We start from the raw sequence: 14,635 nt of genomic DNA on the forward strand, positions 1-14,635 counted from the left end.
CACACCGCGTCCGCAGATTCCACACCGCGTCCGCAGATTCCACACCGTGCCTGCAGATTCCACACCGCGTCCGCGGATTCCACACCGTGCCCGCCGCCGTCGGCTCCTTCTTTCTTCACGCCGGCTGCAGCGGCGGAGGTCTGACGCCACAGCTGCGAAGTGCTTTTTTTTTTTTTAAATACAATAAGAACTATTTATTTAGAGGATTTTTTTTAAGGTCACAAAATGTCTGTCGAAAGTGCCGACTGGAGCCCGCTGGAGTTGGGCGGCTGGACAGGCGCCCTCGGGGTCCGAGGACTCGGGTTCAGTGAAGTTCACGAGGGCGGAGACCCCGGGTCGTTGATCTAGAGCCGGAGAAGACCTCAGAGGACCAGGTCATTTTACAGATGAAGAAACTGAGGCCCGAGGCGTTGTCTCAGCGACGTGAGGTTCGAGATCCCTTCGGTGACCGAGGTCGGATTTGAACCCAGGTCACCGACGGCAGAGCCCGGCCCTTTTTTCACGGTGGCGTGGCACTGGATTCTAGACCTAATTCTGGAAAAGACCAGCCTCCTTACTATTCCCTGAACGAGACGGTTCATCTCCCGCCGCGGGGCCTTTGCACAGGCCGTGTCCCGTTGCCTTCCGCCCTCTCCGTCCTCACATCTGCTCTTTGGAGCTTTCAGCAACTCTCAAAGCCCAGTCAAGGGTCACCTTCTTCAAGACGTCTTTCCAGATCCCCACGTTGTTGATGCCGCCATTCCTCAATAACACCGACTATGCATATGTGTAAAAGTATAGTATGTTAATTGTGTCTATGTATAATGTTGAATATCTATCTGTATGTTAAATATAGTATATTGAATATTATACGCAGGCATAGCGTGGAGATATTGGAGATATTGCTCGTGTGGTTCAAGCCACCACAATAAGTCAATTCCAGTTAATCCAGTCACACAAACTTTTTGGCTTCCTAGTGCAAATAAAAGTTATGTGCTTTTTTTTTTTTTAAAGCAAGAAAGCATTTTTAAATTAAGGTATGTACATTTTTTTTAGACGATATTATTTGAAGTCGTGATTCAGGTCCTTCTGTGTTGGTATATTCTGTCAGGCTTGGTGGGTGTGTTGGCTAGTTTTGCAGAACTGCTTTTTTCCTCTGTCTTTTTGATTCTTTATTTCAAAGGGAGACTTAAAGGCAGGGGGAAGAGAAGAATGTATTTAAAAATGAAGTGATGTAAAAAGAAAAGTATCAATAATTTCTTTAAAATTCTAAAAAGAGTTGGGCCTTTCTTTGGCTTCAGAGATAGCAGACTGTTCAGGTTCTCTTCCCATTTCTCTAACCTCTGTCCATCTCCTGTGTTGGATCTTTGTCCTTCTTCCACCCCCTCAATTTGGGTACTCCCCAAGGATCTGTCCTGGGCCTCCTCTCGGTTCTCTACCCTGTCACCCTTTGTGATCTCCCTCCCTCCCAAATCGCTTAATTTCCCAAGTTGCATTTTTAAGTCTGTCCTCTTTTTTGAGCTCCAAGTCCACTTTTCCGACTGCTTGAAGAAATCTCCAACTACATGTCCATTGGCATGGTCAAAGCCAAGCTTATGATCTTTCTCCTTCCTGGCTAAATAACGGGGCCAGTTCAAAAGGCTTTTAAAGGTCTACCCCAGCTCCAGATGTTTGATCCTATGATCTACTTCTTTTGACTTCACTGTTTCTTTCTATGGCATCCCCATTCACCCAATCTCCCATGCTTTTAGCATTACTATTTATTATCTTGGACTCTTTCCCCTCCTTCACCGTAGTGCAGAGAACACAGGCTTTTAGTCAGTAGACTTGTGGTAGGATCCTGCTACTTTCTACCTTTGCCAAGTCACTTTAACTTTCCTGGGACGCAGTTTCGTCATCTGTAAAATGAGGGGGTTGCACGAGAGGACCTGCAAGGTCCCTGGTTGCTCTGAATCTGTGGTCCCATTATCCTATGATCTAATCAGTTACCAAGTCCTGTTCTCATTACTGCCACCCCAGTACTGGACTTCATCACCACCCATCTAAACTGTTGCAAGTCTCCTAACAAGTCTAAAAGCCTTTAGTCTCACCTTCGCTCTCCCCCCTACCTCTGATGCACCCCACCCCCGACAATCCATCTTTCAGATAGTGGCCAGAAGGATCTTTGTTCTTAGATCTACTTCTCTGCTCACAGATCTTCAGGGACTTCTTTTTACAAACACCCTTTTGCCTGATATTCAGAGGCCCATCTTTTCATTCTTTAGTTCGTATTACTCGCCTCTGCTCACTTACAAAACTGCTACTACAAAACTGTACTACAGTCTTTCCTCGCCCACTTCTACCCTTGAACATTACTCCATGTCTTCACTTATGCCCCCCCCTTCTAGAATATCCTACCTCCTCCTTCCTTAACTCTAGGATTCCTAGCCATCCTTTAAAACCCAATTCAGATGTTACTTTTGGTAAAGACCTTTCCTCCCAAACATCTCATAAAACTTTGTTCACTTTTCTAATGCACTTGCCACATAATACTGTGTCCTGTAGCTTTCTGCATTGATATCTTATCCTCCTGCCAGAACATAAGATCCATGAGGGCAGGAACTGTTTGTTATTGAAATGTTGCGTTCTCAAAGTTCCTGGCAGTAGTCCATTATACACAGTAGGGAGGTGCTTAAAAATGTTTTCTTTAATAAATGAACCACAGAGAGGGATTTTAGCATTCGGATCTTAAAGGTAGAGCTGTTTTAGGTTTGACCTAAAGAGGTTTGAGTTACTAAAGTAGACTAGAGATGGAAATCATGGGAACTGAGGAGGCTGATGGACCCAGAGAAATTGTCTCTCACCACCTCGGCCCTACCTATTGAAATCCTGACTATCTTCCAACTGACAGAGATTGGACCTGTGATTTTATTGCTGTAGTGAACTCCCACGTGAGGAAACTTTCTCTACCAATACAGGCTGCCATCTTCTTTGCAACTTACAGTGTCTGAGAGTTGCCTGCAGCATTGAAACCTGGTCTTCCTGGTTTCAAGGCCAGCTCTCTCTCCACTGCCACATGTTGTCTCTGCTAGCTCTTCCATGAAATCTTCTCTAATCCCCCATCTTCAAATGATCTTTCTTTTCTCTGAACTCCTATGGTACCATATTTTGTTTTGTTTTGCTTTAACTTTTTTAAATCTTTGACTTGAATAAAGGTATAGTTGACATGCTGATTAATTTTATAGGTGAGCCAAAGTTGGAAGAGAGCTAACACACTTGGATGACAGAATTCAAAAAAAGATCTCAACAGGCTTGAACATTGAGTTAATAAATCTAGGAAGATGAAATTTAACAGGAATTGATGTACAAGTACAAGATAGAAGAAGTATGATTAGATACCTGTTTGTCTGAAAAAGATCTGTGGGTTTTATTGGACTGCAGAGCCAATAAGAGTATGATATAGCAGCCAAAAATTCTAATGTAACTTGTTACAAGAGCTTTCATTTCTTTTCTTTTTTTTTTCCACTGAGGAGTAGAGTAGAATGGGAGGGTGAGGGGAGTAAGGGTAGACTGAAAGAGAGAGAGAGGAAGAAAAAAAGGAAGGAGGGAAGGAAGGCAAAGGGTCACTGAGGCATTTTTTTAATGTAGAAAATAGAGGGAAGGCCAGAAAGAAACACAAACAGGAAAGCTTTGAAAGCTCTAGATTGAACTTAATATATACATTAAAAAAAAAGTAAACTATGCAGGAGAGACCTGCAGTTTTATGTACAAGCCTCTCTTTCTGTTCTACTATGTATATGGAAATGCCCATTTTAGCAGTTGTTTGTAAAGTTTAGAACAAAAGAAATTAAAAAAAAAAGAAAGCAAATGCAGTTTTTGACTATTGAGAGAGGAATCATTTCCAAGGCAAGGTGGTAGTTTTCACTAAATTGGTCCTTGTCAGACCCTATCCAGAGTACTGTTTTGAGTCCTGGGTCACAAATACTTGGAAATAGCTATTATCTCCTCCCCCTCCCCAGGTTTTCTCTTCTACACCTCAGACTTGCTTCTTCAACCGGCCCTTAGACGCCATGGTCTTGAGACCCCTCCACATACTGTTTGCTCTCCTCTGGATACTCTTCAGTTTATCAGAGGAGTCAAGGGACTTGTCCAAGGTGACAAGAACCATAACTCAAACCCCGGTCTTCTAGATTAGAGGCCAATATCCCTTCCTGAGATAAATGGTAAAGAGAAGATAGGAAGAGATTGAGATGTCAAAGGGAAAAAGAGGAAAAATGAGGAATTTTGCATTAGAGAACCCTGATTTTTCTGAGTAAAGTGGGAGACAAATTTCTCTGGCAAGGATCAAGGATGGGTTAGATTGGGGGCTTTGGGGAGTGGGCAGTATATGGAAATGATTTAGAATATCCATAACACAGTATTCTGGTCTTAATTTTGGTGGATCATCATTAGCAGACTTCGACTTGTTCAAAAATAGTTTTAGGTCAATTACCCAGGTCTGGGCCTCTGAAGTAACTTCTTGTCTATATAACCACATGAATTATCTTCATTGGCAATGGTGAATAATATTGCCATATCTCATTAATCCAATTTCCTTATTTTAGAAATGGATCTCCAGGAGACTTAAATGGACAAACACTGTCTATCATTTTGTCTATTTTTTTTCTATTGATCTCATCCTGGTGAGTCGGTTGAGAAGCACCCAGGTGGGACACAACCTTCAGGTAATGCTACACCTTTCCCAAGTTGGGATAAGGCATGGACCTGCGTTTTCATTGGTACCGGGAAGGCCTAGGTGAGAAATAATACTCTATTGATGCAGGTGGGCACTTCGAGATAGAGTTTTAGAGCTGCCTAGAGAACTTGCCAGCTGCCTTGTCAGGACCATGCAACCAGTAAGTATTACAATGGAGCTGGAACCCAGGTCTTCGGAGTTGTGAGGTCAGCTCTCTACCTACTCTGCCTCTCTTCCCAAGTACAAAATTTAGCCCTCCGTTACTTCTTCCCCTCCAGACTGCTCAAAAAGTCATTTGTATTCTTGGAGTACTCTTCATAAGCATGTTCCAAAGAGATCTGGCTTGTGGCTATCAGTTTAATATCTTTAAGAACATTGTTCCTAGAAACGTGGTGGCAAATGACCTGAGATGCTTTCTCCCAAATATGAAACAGGCTTTCGGGTTAAGCCAGGCATCAGATAATCCATTGAGATCAGGCCTGGTAATAACGCTGCCATCTTATCAGAAAAGGTTAAAAAGGAACCTCCAATCTCAAATTACAAAGTATTTGGAAGACATCACACTTTGTCAACTGAATAAAGAAAAAGAACTTTTAATTTCCCAAAATTTTATTAAAAAATGGACGCTACCATCAGATACATTATTACAAAGATGGAATCTCACTGCCAAGCAGCAAAGTTTGCTGTAACCACACTTTAAACAAGTAAAAGTCTTTCGACCATTCTCAAGCTAGGCAGGGCCCTCTGCAACAAAGGTGTTGGCTTTTTCCCAGGAGTAAGAGACAAAGATGCTCTTTCCACAAGGCTTTCTGGTTAACATGACTTTCCAATGGCCAAAGGGCCATGAGTCAGAAAGACTAGAAGTTGATCAGAATTAAAAGTGATCCATCTAACAGGCAATATATTATTCTGTTTTAGAGTTATAGACTTTTCACAGTCTTAAGCCTTGTCTTTCCCTTTCTGCCTACGTTCCCATGACAAAAATGAAACAAACACCACCCAACCATCAATGCTGACACCGTCTAGGAGTTAGAAAGGCCAGAATTCTGAGGTAACTTTGATCTTTCTTGGGCCAAGACTTTCCTGTGACTTGGCTTTGAAATGAAGCATTTGTCTAGAAGCACTTCTTTCTAAATGAAAATATCTGAACAACTAACAAAGAAAACTGAACATAGTGAAAAAGAGCTCTTTAACTATTTTACCATCCCGCTCAAGGTTGGTCTACTAAAATCTGACCTGCAGTCTGTTTAGGGCCATCTCTCCGGGGGGCAAAGGAGGAGCATATTTGTCCTCCAGTTTATATTTCAGCTCTATCAGACACAGACAGGTAAGTGCCCAGTGGTACAAGTATTCGATGGCAACGGATTGCTGCAACCACACCATTTTTCGGGGATTCCCTGCACAAAAACAAACCAAAAGGCCTACTCAGAGGTGATTGTTTCAGAGTTGCTGAGATCCTTTGTCCTAGTTTCTCCCTTACTCATTTAATGTGGGTTGGGTAGATGGATCATAGATTAAATCTTTGGTGGTTTAAAAAAAAATCACTGTAAAGCTTTACCTTTGTCATCTAGTTGACTAGTACTTCTACCTTTTAGAATTCCTGGCTCCCTTCAAGACTCAGTTAAAATGACAGCTTCTATAAGAGGACTTTCCCAGGCACCCCTTCCCCACTGCTGCCTCCCTTTGCCTCTAAAGTTACCTTCCCTCTAATTCTCTAAGATGTTGTCTCTTCATTAGAATATAAGCTCTTTGAGGGAAGACAGTTTTCATTTCTTATTTGTGTCCCAAGTAGCTAGCAACTTGGCACTTCATAAACACTTTAATATACATTTGTTGATTGATTGATTGACTGAAATTATCTTCTGATACAACTATTCAGTAAAAGCTGAAAAATAACCATAAGTTATGAAGTTATGGTTACCCCTGAATCAGGTGTTTGAAATTCTAAGTCCTTATCAGAATTCTGATCGATTCAGTGATCAAATTTGATTTCAGAAGACTGACATAGATTCCTCTTCAGTGGGAGACGTTAGATGCAGAATGAGATATGCCTTGTTAGAGAAGGCCAGTGGGCCAGCTTGTTTTGCTTACCTATACTTCTGTATTAGAAGGGAAGGTTTTGGGGGATGGGGAGGAAGAATGTATGAGCAAGTCACTGGGAATGCTTTTTTAAAGCATCAATAAAAATATTTATTTTTTAAAATTCTAACAGACTTCTAGGTTATATCTCAGCAACGGTTGAATCTGGATATATACTAGAATGATTGCTAGACAAAAAAAAAAGGTTGTGTCTATTATCTTCTGACAAAGGGAAGGGAAAAGATATCTTGACCTATGTTTGTCCTTGGTGTGTCTTTAATGGTACTCTGTACTGAGTATCCTCACAATGAGTCATTAAAGAGGCACAGGTACAAAATGTGAAAAACACATAAAGAAATCCCTTGGTTATCCTTGGTTTCTTTCTCTCTCTGAACATAGACACAGACACACACACACACACACTCAGAGTTTGTTTTTTCCATGATCAAAGGACAGCAGGTGGGGACAGGAACAGACTGAGTGTGTTCATTTCCCCAGAATGACCTCAGATGTTCCAGATTTATATTTGACTTTCCTAAGTACTCAACCCTGGCTTTAGGTTGTTGCTGGGTTTTTTCCCTTTGATATTCTTCACCCGTGAAGGCACATTTTTCTTACTGCTTTCCATGCCCATTTAGGAAATGGATCTAAAACCAAAAACAGATGCTATCATCCTATGAGCTCCCATCCAGATTTAAAGCCTAGATTCTGCTCATTTCATTGCAGTCCTTTTAGCCAGTTGGGTCCACTCCTTTGCACTTTGATATCTGAGAGTGAAATGGGATCAGGTAATCCACACCCCTTACTCTCTTGTCCTTTTTACAGAGTTAATGGTATAAATTAGCCCACATTCCTAGGCTATCTCTATCACATGCTACCAAGTCACCCAGTGAGGAGCAGCTTGGTGTAATGGATAGAGAGCTGGCCTTTAGGTTAGGAAAACGGGTTCAAGGCTGCCTCTGACATGTGCCGGTATGTGACACTTAGCTAGTGTCCTGAACTTTTCAGTGCTCCCCAGGCAACTCCCTTCTGCATTGATGAAGGGAGTTCCCTATGTCAGTGAAATCACAAGTTTGGCCCAAAAATAAAAATAAAATCATGAAGTGATAGGAGTTGGTGAATCTAAGCAATTCCTCTTCTGGAAACATTTCAAAAAGCCAATCCTAGCTTAAGACAAGTCATGCCTCATTAGCCTTTGCCGTCCTTGGCATCTTTTTAGCGGCTGTGTTTCACTGAAGGCTATGAGGTAGGGCGAGGGCAGGGGTCCTCTCTGACCTTGGGAACGAAGGCAGCCCCTGCGTGCTTTTATTATTAAGCTCCTCTTCTACCTCCCTAGCAGTTCGGTGGGAGGAGGTGAACAAAGTTTTCCTCCCCTCAAGGTCCCATTTCTTATTTCCAATGCTATTGCTATCGGGAGCAGATGCTCCAGGCTCTTTCCAACCACAGCTGAGCATGTGAACAACCAGCTGCATCAGTGGCCTCGGTAACGAAGCAGCCAATCACTTTCCTTTCTGCTCCTGGGGGCTCTTTAGGGCCCAAGTGGCAATCCAAAGGTGAGAGATGTAAGAGTCCAGTGGGTTCTTTTCATGTGGCTTCAGACTGAAGGCCAGTGACCAGAAGATGGCGCCATTTTCCAGTGATCTGTTGGCTCTAAACATTCTCTTTTCAATGCCTAAGATGTTTTTATTTGTTTCCTGAGCACACTGCTCAATCTGGCTTTTACTTCCATTGAGATTTTGAATCAAATTCTTACCCGGAGGAATTTACTAATAGAGAAAAGCTATCATCCAAAACTTTTGACTTTATTTTGTCAGCTTCTAAAATAAAATGCCCCTAGATCATTGTATTGACTTACTTTGGACTTTACTTCTCTTCTCGTATTCTGTGATCCAGTCAAGCTATCCTTTATTACTCACTCAAAAGCTGCCCCTCCTGTCTTCTCACCTTTGCCTGGACCATCCCCTGTAGCTGGTAGGCACCCCCTCATGACCTCTGCCTGAAGATCTCTCCCTTCCTCTCTGACTCTGCTCAAGCACCGTCTTCTGCATGAAGATTTCCCATTCCCCAGGAGCTACTGCCCTGCCTCCCTTACAAACTATCTAGTATTTCATTACTTTGTGTGTGTGTGTATAAAATACGCATCTGTTAATTTTATAGTTATTCTGCATTTATTTTTATATGTACTTCTTGTCTCCTTCATTAGGCTGTAAACTCCTCGAGAGTAGGTATCATTCTTTGCACTTGTATCCCCAGAGCTTAGCAGAGTGCCTGGCACCTTCGAGGAACCTAATAAAGACTTGTTGATTGATTGTTGATTTTTTTTTAATAGTTTCTAGTTCGATGCAAATTTTGATTACACAAGGCAGTCATTTTTCAGGAACACACAGGGCTATATTGGAGATTTTTAATTAAATGTCTATATACATACTATATATCTATATACCTACATATATATGTATATACATATATATATATATATATATATACACACACACACATATATATTTTAGTGAGGCAATCAGGGTTAAGTGACTTGCCCAGGGTCACACAGCTAGTAAGTGTTATTTGTCTGAGGCTGGATTTGAACTGAGGACTCCTGAATCCAAGGCCAGAGCTCTATCTACTATGTCACCTAGCTGCCCCCAAAAGTCTGTTTTTTAAAATGTTTCATTGTTGCCCACTTCACTTTTTTTTTAAACACAATACTGTAACTTTCTAAAGACTCCCTTCCCCTTTGTACATTGAAATCACTCTTTTAGAAATACATCAGGCTGTGATCGAAATTGTTCAATTAAAAGTCCACTTACGAGAAATTCTAATTTCTGTACTAAGAGATTAGTTAAGGTTTTTTTTTCTTTTAAAATGTTTCGTTGAGATGGGCAAGATGCTCTCATAAATACCTGGAGAGACTTAAATGAGCTGATGTGAAGTGAAATGTACTGTGTACAAAGTAATAGCAATATTGTAAGATGATCAGCTATGAATGACTTAGCAATACAATGATCTAAGACAACTCTGAAGGACTTGTGATGCTTCAGTCTATATTCAGATACTCCGGGGACGGGTAGCGGAGAAAGAATTGATAATGTCTGAATACAGGTTGAAGCATACTTTTTAATTTTCTTGAAGTTTTTTTTTTTTTTGGTCCATGTTTTCTTTCACAACACGACTATTATGGAAATGTTTTGCAAGACTACACGTGCATAACCTATATTGAATTGCTTGCCTTCTCATTGGGGAGGGAGGGAGAAGGGAGGAATGGAGAAAATTTGGAACTCAGTTTTGAAAATGAATGTTAAAAATTGTTTTTACATGTAACTAGAGAAAATAAAATACTAAAATAAAAAAAGAAAAGCTGAAAAAACCCAAAATAAAATGTTTCATTGATTCTAAAAAAAAAATCAGTGTCATTTCCTTATGACTCCCTCTCTGATCTCCAAAGAACTCTCCATTTTAACAAAATACAGTTAAGCAAAACAAATCAGTACCTTCACCAGGTTTGACAACCTATGCCTCATTCTACAGCAGGGGTCCACCACCTCTCTGCTGACAAGAGGGGAGGCATACTGAGCTGTCTAGGCTAGTCACATTTAATAGTTGGGGTATTAAATCTAGCTGATATAGATAGATAGAACAAAACAAAAAAGACTCCTCAAAGCTCCAAATTGAAAAAAAAAAACCTGAAGGTTAATTATGGGATGAGGGAGAGGATGGAAACGTAGCTCAGGCTGAACTCTGGGTACTTAGAAGTAGGGGGATCACCAGCTTATCCCAGGCAGATATAATTCCAGGGCAAAATCAGCTGGTTATATTGTTTTTTTCCTCATACTATATAGCTTTGACTCAAATTAGGATTGAATTGAAGTCCATGTAGTTTTTTTTTCTTATCAAATAAATTCATTAATTTCATGTAAAAACTTATACTAGTGGGATGAACAATGCTTATTAAAAGAGTTTCTTATTCTCATTGAACTGGAAAATGTGTGTGTGACCAGATAGCCTCAAAATAAAGACTCAAAGGGAAAGTAGGAAACTCTACCAACTCAATGGACTTTAAACTGGTCCAGAAGAGGGTCCAAGAGCAGCAATGTTCTCTGCACAAGTAAAACAGTATTTGCTTCTCTTAATTAGTTAGGCTTCTGTCGGTAAATTTCAAAAGTCAAAGTCAACAGGATTGATCCTTGCCTTCGCTGCAGGAAGCAATCAGGAATACAAACACTTGGGTTTTCTAATCATTAAAAGCCTGTCCTCAACAAAAAGGGGGGCTGGTTTGGATGACTGATTTCACACAACAGCTGCTGGTTATTGGTGGGTGAGACCAGAAGGCACTTGTATTTATTTGGTATATATTTTATGCACACAGGTATAAAGAGGAGTACAGATGACTGACTTTGAAAGCAAGACGCAGCTGAGTACAAGCCTTGCCTCATACAGTGTGAGCAAATGTGAGCAAATTGATTAACGTCTCAAAGCTCTAGGCAACTCTCAGAGACTATATATTACACAGAACCGTGCTGACCTGCATTGGTAGAGAGAGTTTTCTCACATGGGAGTTCTCTATATCAGTGAAATCATAAACCTAGTTCCTATCCCATGTTTCATACATATTTATGGATACGTCTCCCTTGATAGGAGAATTCTTCTGGTTTGGCTCTATTGACACCATTTCCTTAAGACAGTGAGTCATGCAACTAACTTGAGTGTTCAGAATTTTGCTGACATCTTATTTTAGCTCCAGTGACTAACTGGTTAGTGATAAGAGAATTTCTGGCTCAGCTTTATTGCCTCCACTTACTTAAGATGAAAATGTCAAGTAACGAGCCATAGTTTAGGCTATGATGGCTAGTCTGTGCATTCCAGCTTTTCCCCTAGTGTTTACTGAGTAGTTTATTATTTTTGCCTGATCTAGATCTTCCCCTTCTGCTATCTCTTCTTTGATATATAAGTCTTCACCTTCGTCTTCTGCCTTTTGTAAAATTCCGTGTAACTATAGCCTGATGTAACTGACAACCTACATAAATTTGCTGAAACAGCTGCTCAGGGCCCACTGGTTTCTCTGTACTATGAGTCCATGCTCTGAGCATATGATAAACTAGTTATTAAAATATCTCTGTGCCTTGATAAGTACCAATCAGTGAATCTTTGGACAATTTTAATGTCATTAGAATGTAAGCTCACTGAAGGCTGGGACTGTTTCGTTTTTGTCTTTGTATCCTTAGGACCTAACAGTTTATGGCACAAAGTAGGTGCTTAATTAATGTTCGTTGATTGGTTGATTGGCCCTTGTTGGTAAGATGGCCTTGGGTAAAACAACTCACCTTGGTGTCCTAATCTTTAAGCAAATAGTATTTAAGTGGAAAATAACTGCAAAGTGACTTGTCTCATTCCCTTAGAAAGGACAAAGAATAGATGAATTATCTTCAGCTTCTAGCTGGAATTGTAGATGTCCCAGATTCACCAATCAGAATGCCAGTGGTAGCACATGCCAATAGTTCCAGCCACTGGGGAGGCTGAAGCTGATAGATAGTTCAAACTCAGGGATTCTGATCTGTAGGAGGGCCAAGCTGATCAGGGAGATACACTAATTCTAGCACTATTATGGTGAGCTCTGGGAAGCAGGATGCTACCAGACTTCCAGAGGAGGGGTAAACTAGCCTAAGTCAGGAAAGGAACAGGTCAAAGCCACCATAATGAGTAGTGATGGGATCAGTCCACAAGTGACTTCCAATCTAGGTAAGATAGGGAGACTCAGTCAAAAGAGAAAGGGAGACAGACAGACAGACAGACAGAGACAGAGACAGACAGAGACAGAGACAGAGAAAGAGAGACAGGGACACACACACACACACACACACACAGAATGTTAATTGTTATATTTCCATCAGAAAAGTACCTCTGAATCCAGATTGTATTAGCCTTTTGAATAATCTTAGAGGAAGTATGGTTTAGCAAAAAGACTGCTGGCCCAGGAATGATTTAATGATTATTATTGTGGACACACAAGATATAGACGAGGAAACTGTCAGTGATCTCAGAGAGAAGTCACCGGCAGCGGTAAGGGAAGCGGAAAGGCTTCTTGCAGAAGATGGGAATCAATGTTCAGTACAAATAAATGCTAGTTGAGCTGAATTATATTGCCTTATTCCTGTCTTTCCTCAACTATGCCAATTTTCTGGGAGTGCTTTAACTTGCATTTCTCTTATTCTTACTGATCTGGAACATTCTTTCATATGACTACTTAGAGTCTGTAGTTCTTTTGAGACTTGTTTGCTCACATCCTTTAATTGCTTTCCATTAGGAAATGACTCTTGGTCTTGTGCATTTATGTTAGTTCCCTATATATCTTGGATATCAGGCTTTTATCGGGGATATTTGATATGAAAATTGATCCTTCCCCCTCCCCCTTCCCTGACCCTCTCGATCATTTTGCTTGTCTCAATCAATCTCATCTGTATTTGTTGTTCAGTCGTTTCAGTCGTGTCTGACTGTGACCTCATTTGGGATTTTCTTGGCAAAGATACTGGAGTGATTTGCCATTTCCTTCTCCAGCTCATTTTACAGATGAGGAAACTGAGGCAAATAGGGTTAAATGACTTGCCCGGGGCTACACAGCTAGTAAGTGTTTGAAGCCTAATTTGAACTCAGAAGATGAGTCTTCCTGATTCCAGACTGGACATTCTATGCACTATGGTGCCACCTAGCCGCCCTTCCCTTCTTGCCTAATTCCAACCCAAGTCCCTGAGTTGCGATTGGGTTGTATTGCTGTTACTAAAGTTTCAGAAAGAGAATGAAGCTTTTTTACCTTTGATATATTTAGAAATGAAGTCTGGATCAACTCTGACATTTTCCGTAGTGGGATCAAAGACGCAAAGGCTTGCAATCAAGTCATTGGTAATGTGCTGCAGACAGAGAGCAGAAGGATGAGAGGATGACCGGCCACTATCAGTCCATAACAGTAAAATCCATGACTCTAGGGCTCACCTGTTTACATTGATCCCAGTCCTCAACAGTCTCTGTATTCTCCCACTCCGGATGAATGATCAACAGTATTGTTTTTATGATGTCATGGACCAAAGTAGGAGGATTGTGATGATCCTTTTCAATGAGTGGGGAGTCATATATCATAGACAAAAATTGATCATAATAATATTTCAGATCTTTGAAGGCCTGAGGATCGAGCTCCCGGATCCTCCCCTGGACCTCTTTCAGCATGATGCGGAAGAAGAGAATCCCAGCCCTTTGTACTTCTCCCCTGTGCTCTATCTCTGCAATCAGAAGAAGACATCTCTCATGGATGTTTCATGACAAATACCTGCTCAGTGACACACACCACCTTTATTGAATCAGGGGTGGCAATAGGGGTTCTGGGCATATCATACTTGGAATTTTCTCTTTCAAGGAAAAAACAAATTCGTAGATTTAGATCTGGAAGACATCCTAGGGGTCATCTAGTGTAAAACCCTGCGTGAGGAAATAATGTGCCCAGGTCACAATAAGTGGCGAGCTGGGACCTCAGGTTCCCCCACGTCTGATTCCTGCAGAACCCATTGATCTGGGGCTCTGGAGTGTCTCTTCAAATGCCATACCTACCTAGGACATATTTTTTTTCGATTTTTCCAGAGCATTCGCCTAGTATTTCATTGCAGGCTTCTTGAACTATCTTCAACATTTTCTGTAGATCTTTGTACTCCTGAACTGGCAACATCTTCTGCTGTGCAGTGGTGAAATCAAGCAACCCCAGTGCCAGGCCCTTTCTGTCTCGAATTGGAGCAATTATGTGATCGATCCCAAGGGCATAGGTGAAAATAACCTCAGAGGTGTCTATGCTTCTAAAGATATAGTCTCTGAAACAGAACAGAAGAG

The 14,635-nt window shown here is 41.1% G+C and overlaps 1 protein-coding gene across 1 annotated transcript in view; it reads right to left on the minus strand.

Moving 5' to 3' along the window:
• Positions 1-5,320: 5,320 nt before the first annotated feature.
• Positions 5,321-14,635, minus strand: part of EFCAB5 (EF-hand calcium binding domain 5) — a 127,968-nt gene continuing 118,653 nt past the window's right edge. The window contains exons 19-22 of the mRNA XM_027861707.1: positions 14,363-14,616; positions 13,754-14,037; positions 13,575-13,671; positions 5,321-6,090 (exon numbers count right to left, since the gene is read on the minus strand). Coding sequence (XP_027717508.1) covers positions 5,918-6,090; positions 13,575-13,671; positions 13,754-14,037; positions 14,363-14,616 — 808 coding nt within the window. The 3' untranslated portion in view covers positions 5,321-5,917. The remainder of the gene's footprint in view (positions 6,091-13,574; positions 13,672-13,753; positions 14,038-14,362; positions 14,617-14,635) is intronic.

This window comes from Vombatus ursinus, unplaced genomic scaffold, assembly GCF_900497805.2.
Source record: "Vombatus ursinus unplaced genomic scaffold, bare-nosed wombat genome assembly UNPS02014768.1, whole genome shotgun sequence".
Classification (NCBI taxonomy): domain Eukaryota; kingdom Metazoa; phylum Chordata; class Mammalia; order Diprotodontia; family Vombatidae; genus Vombatus; species Vombatus ursinus.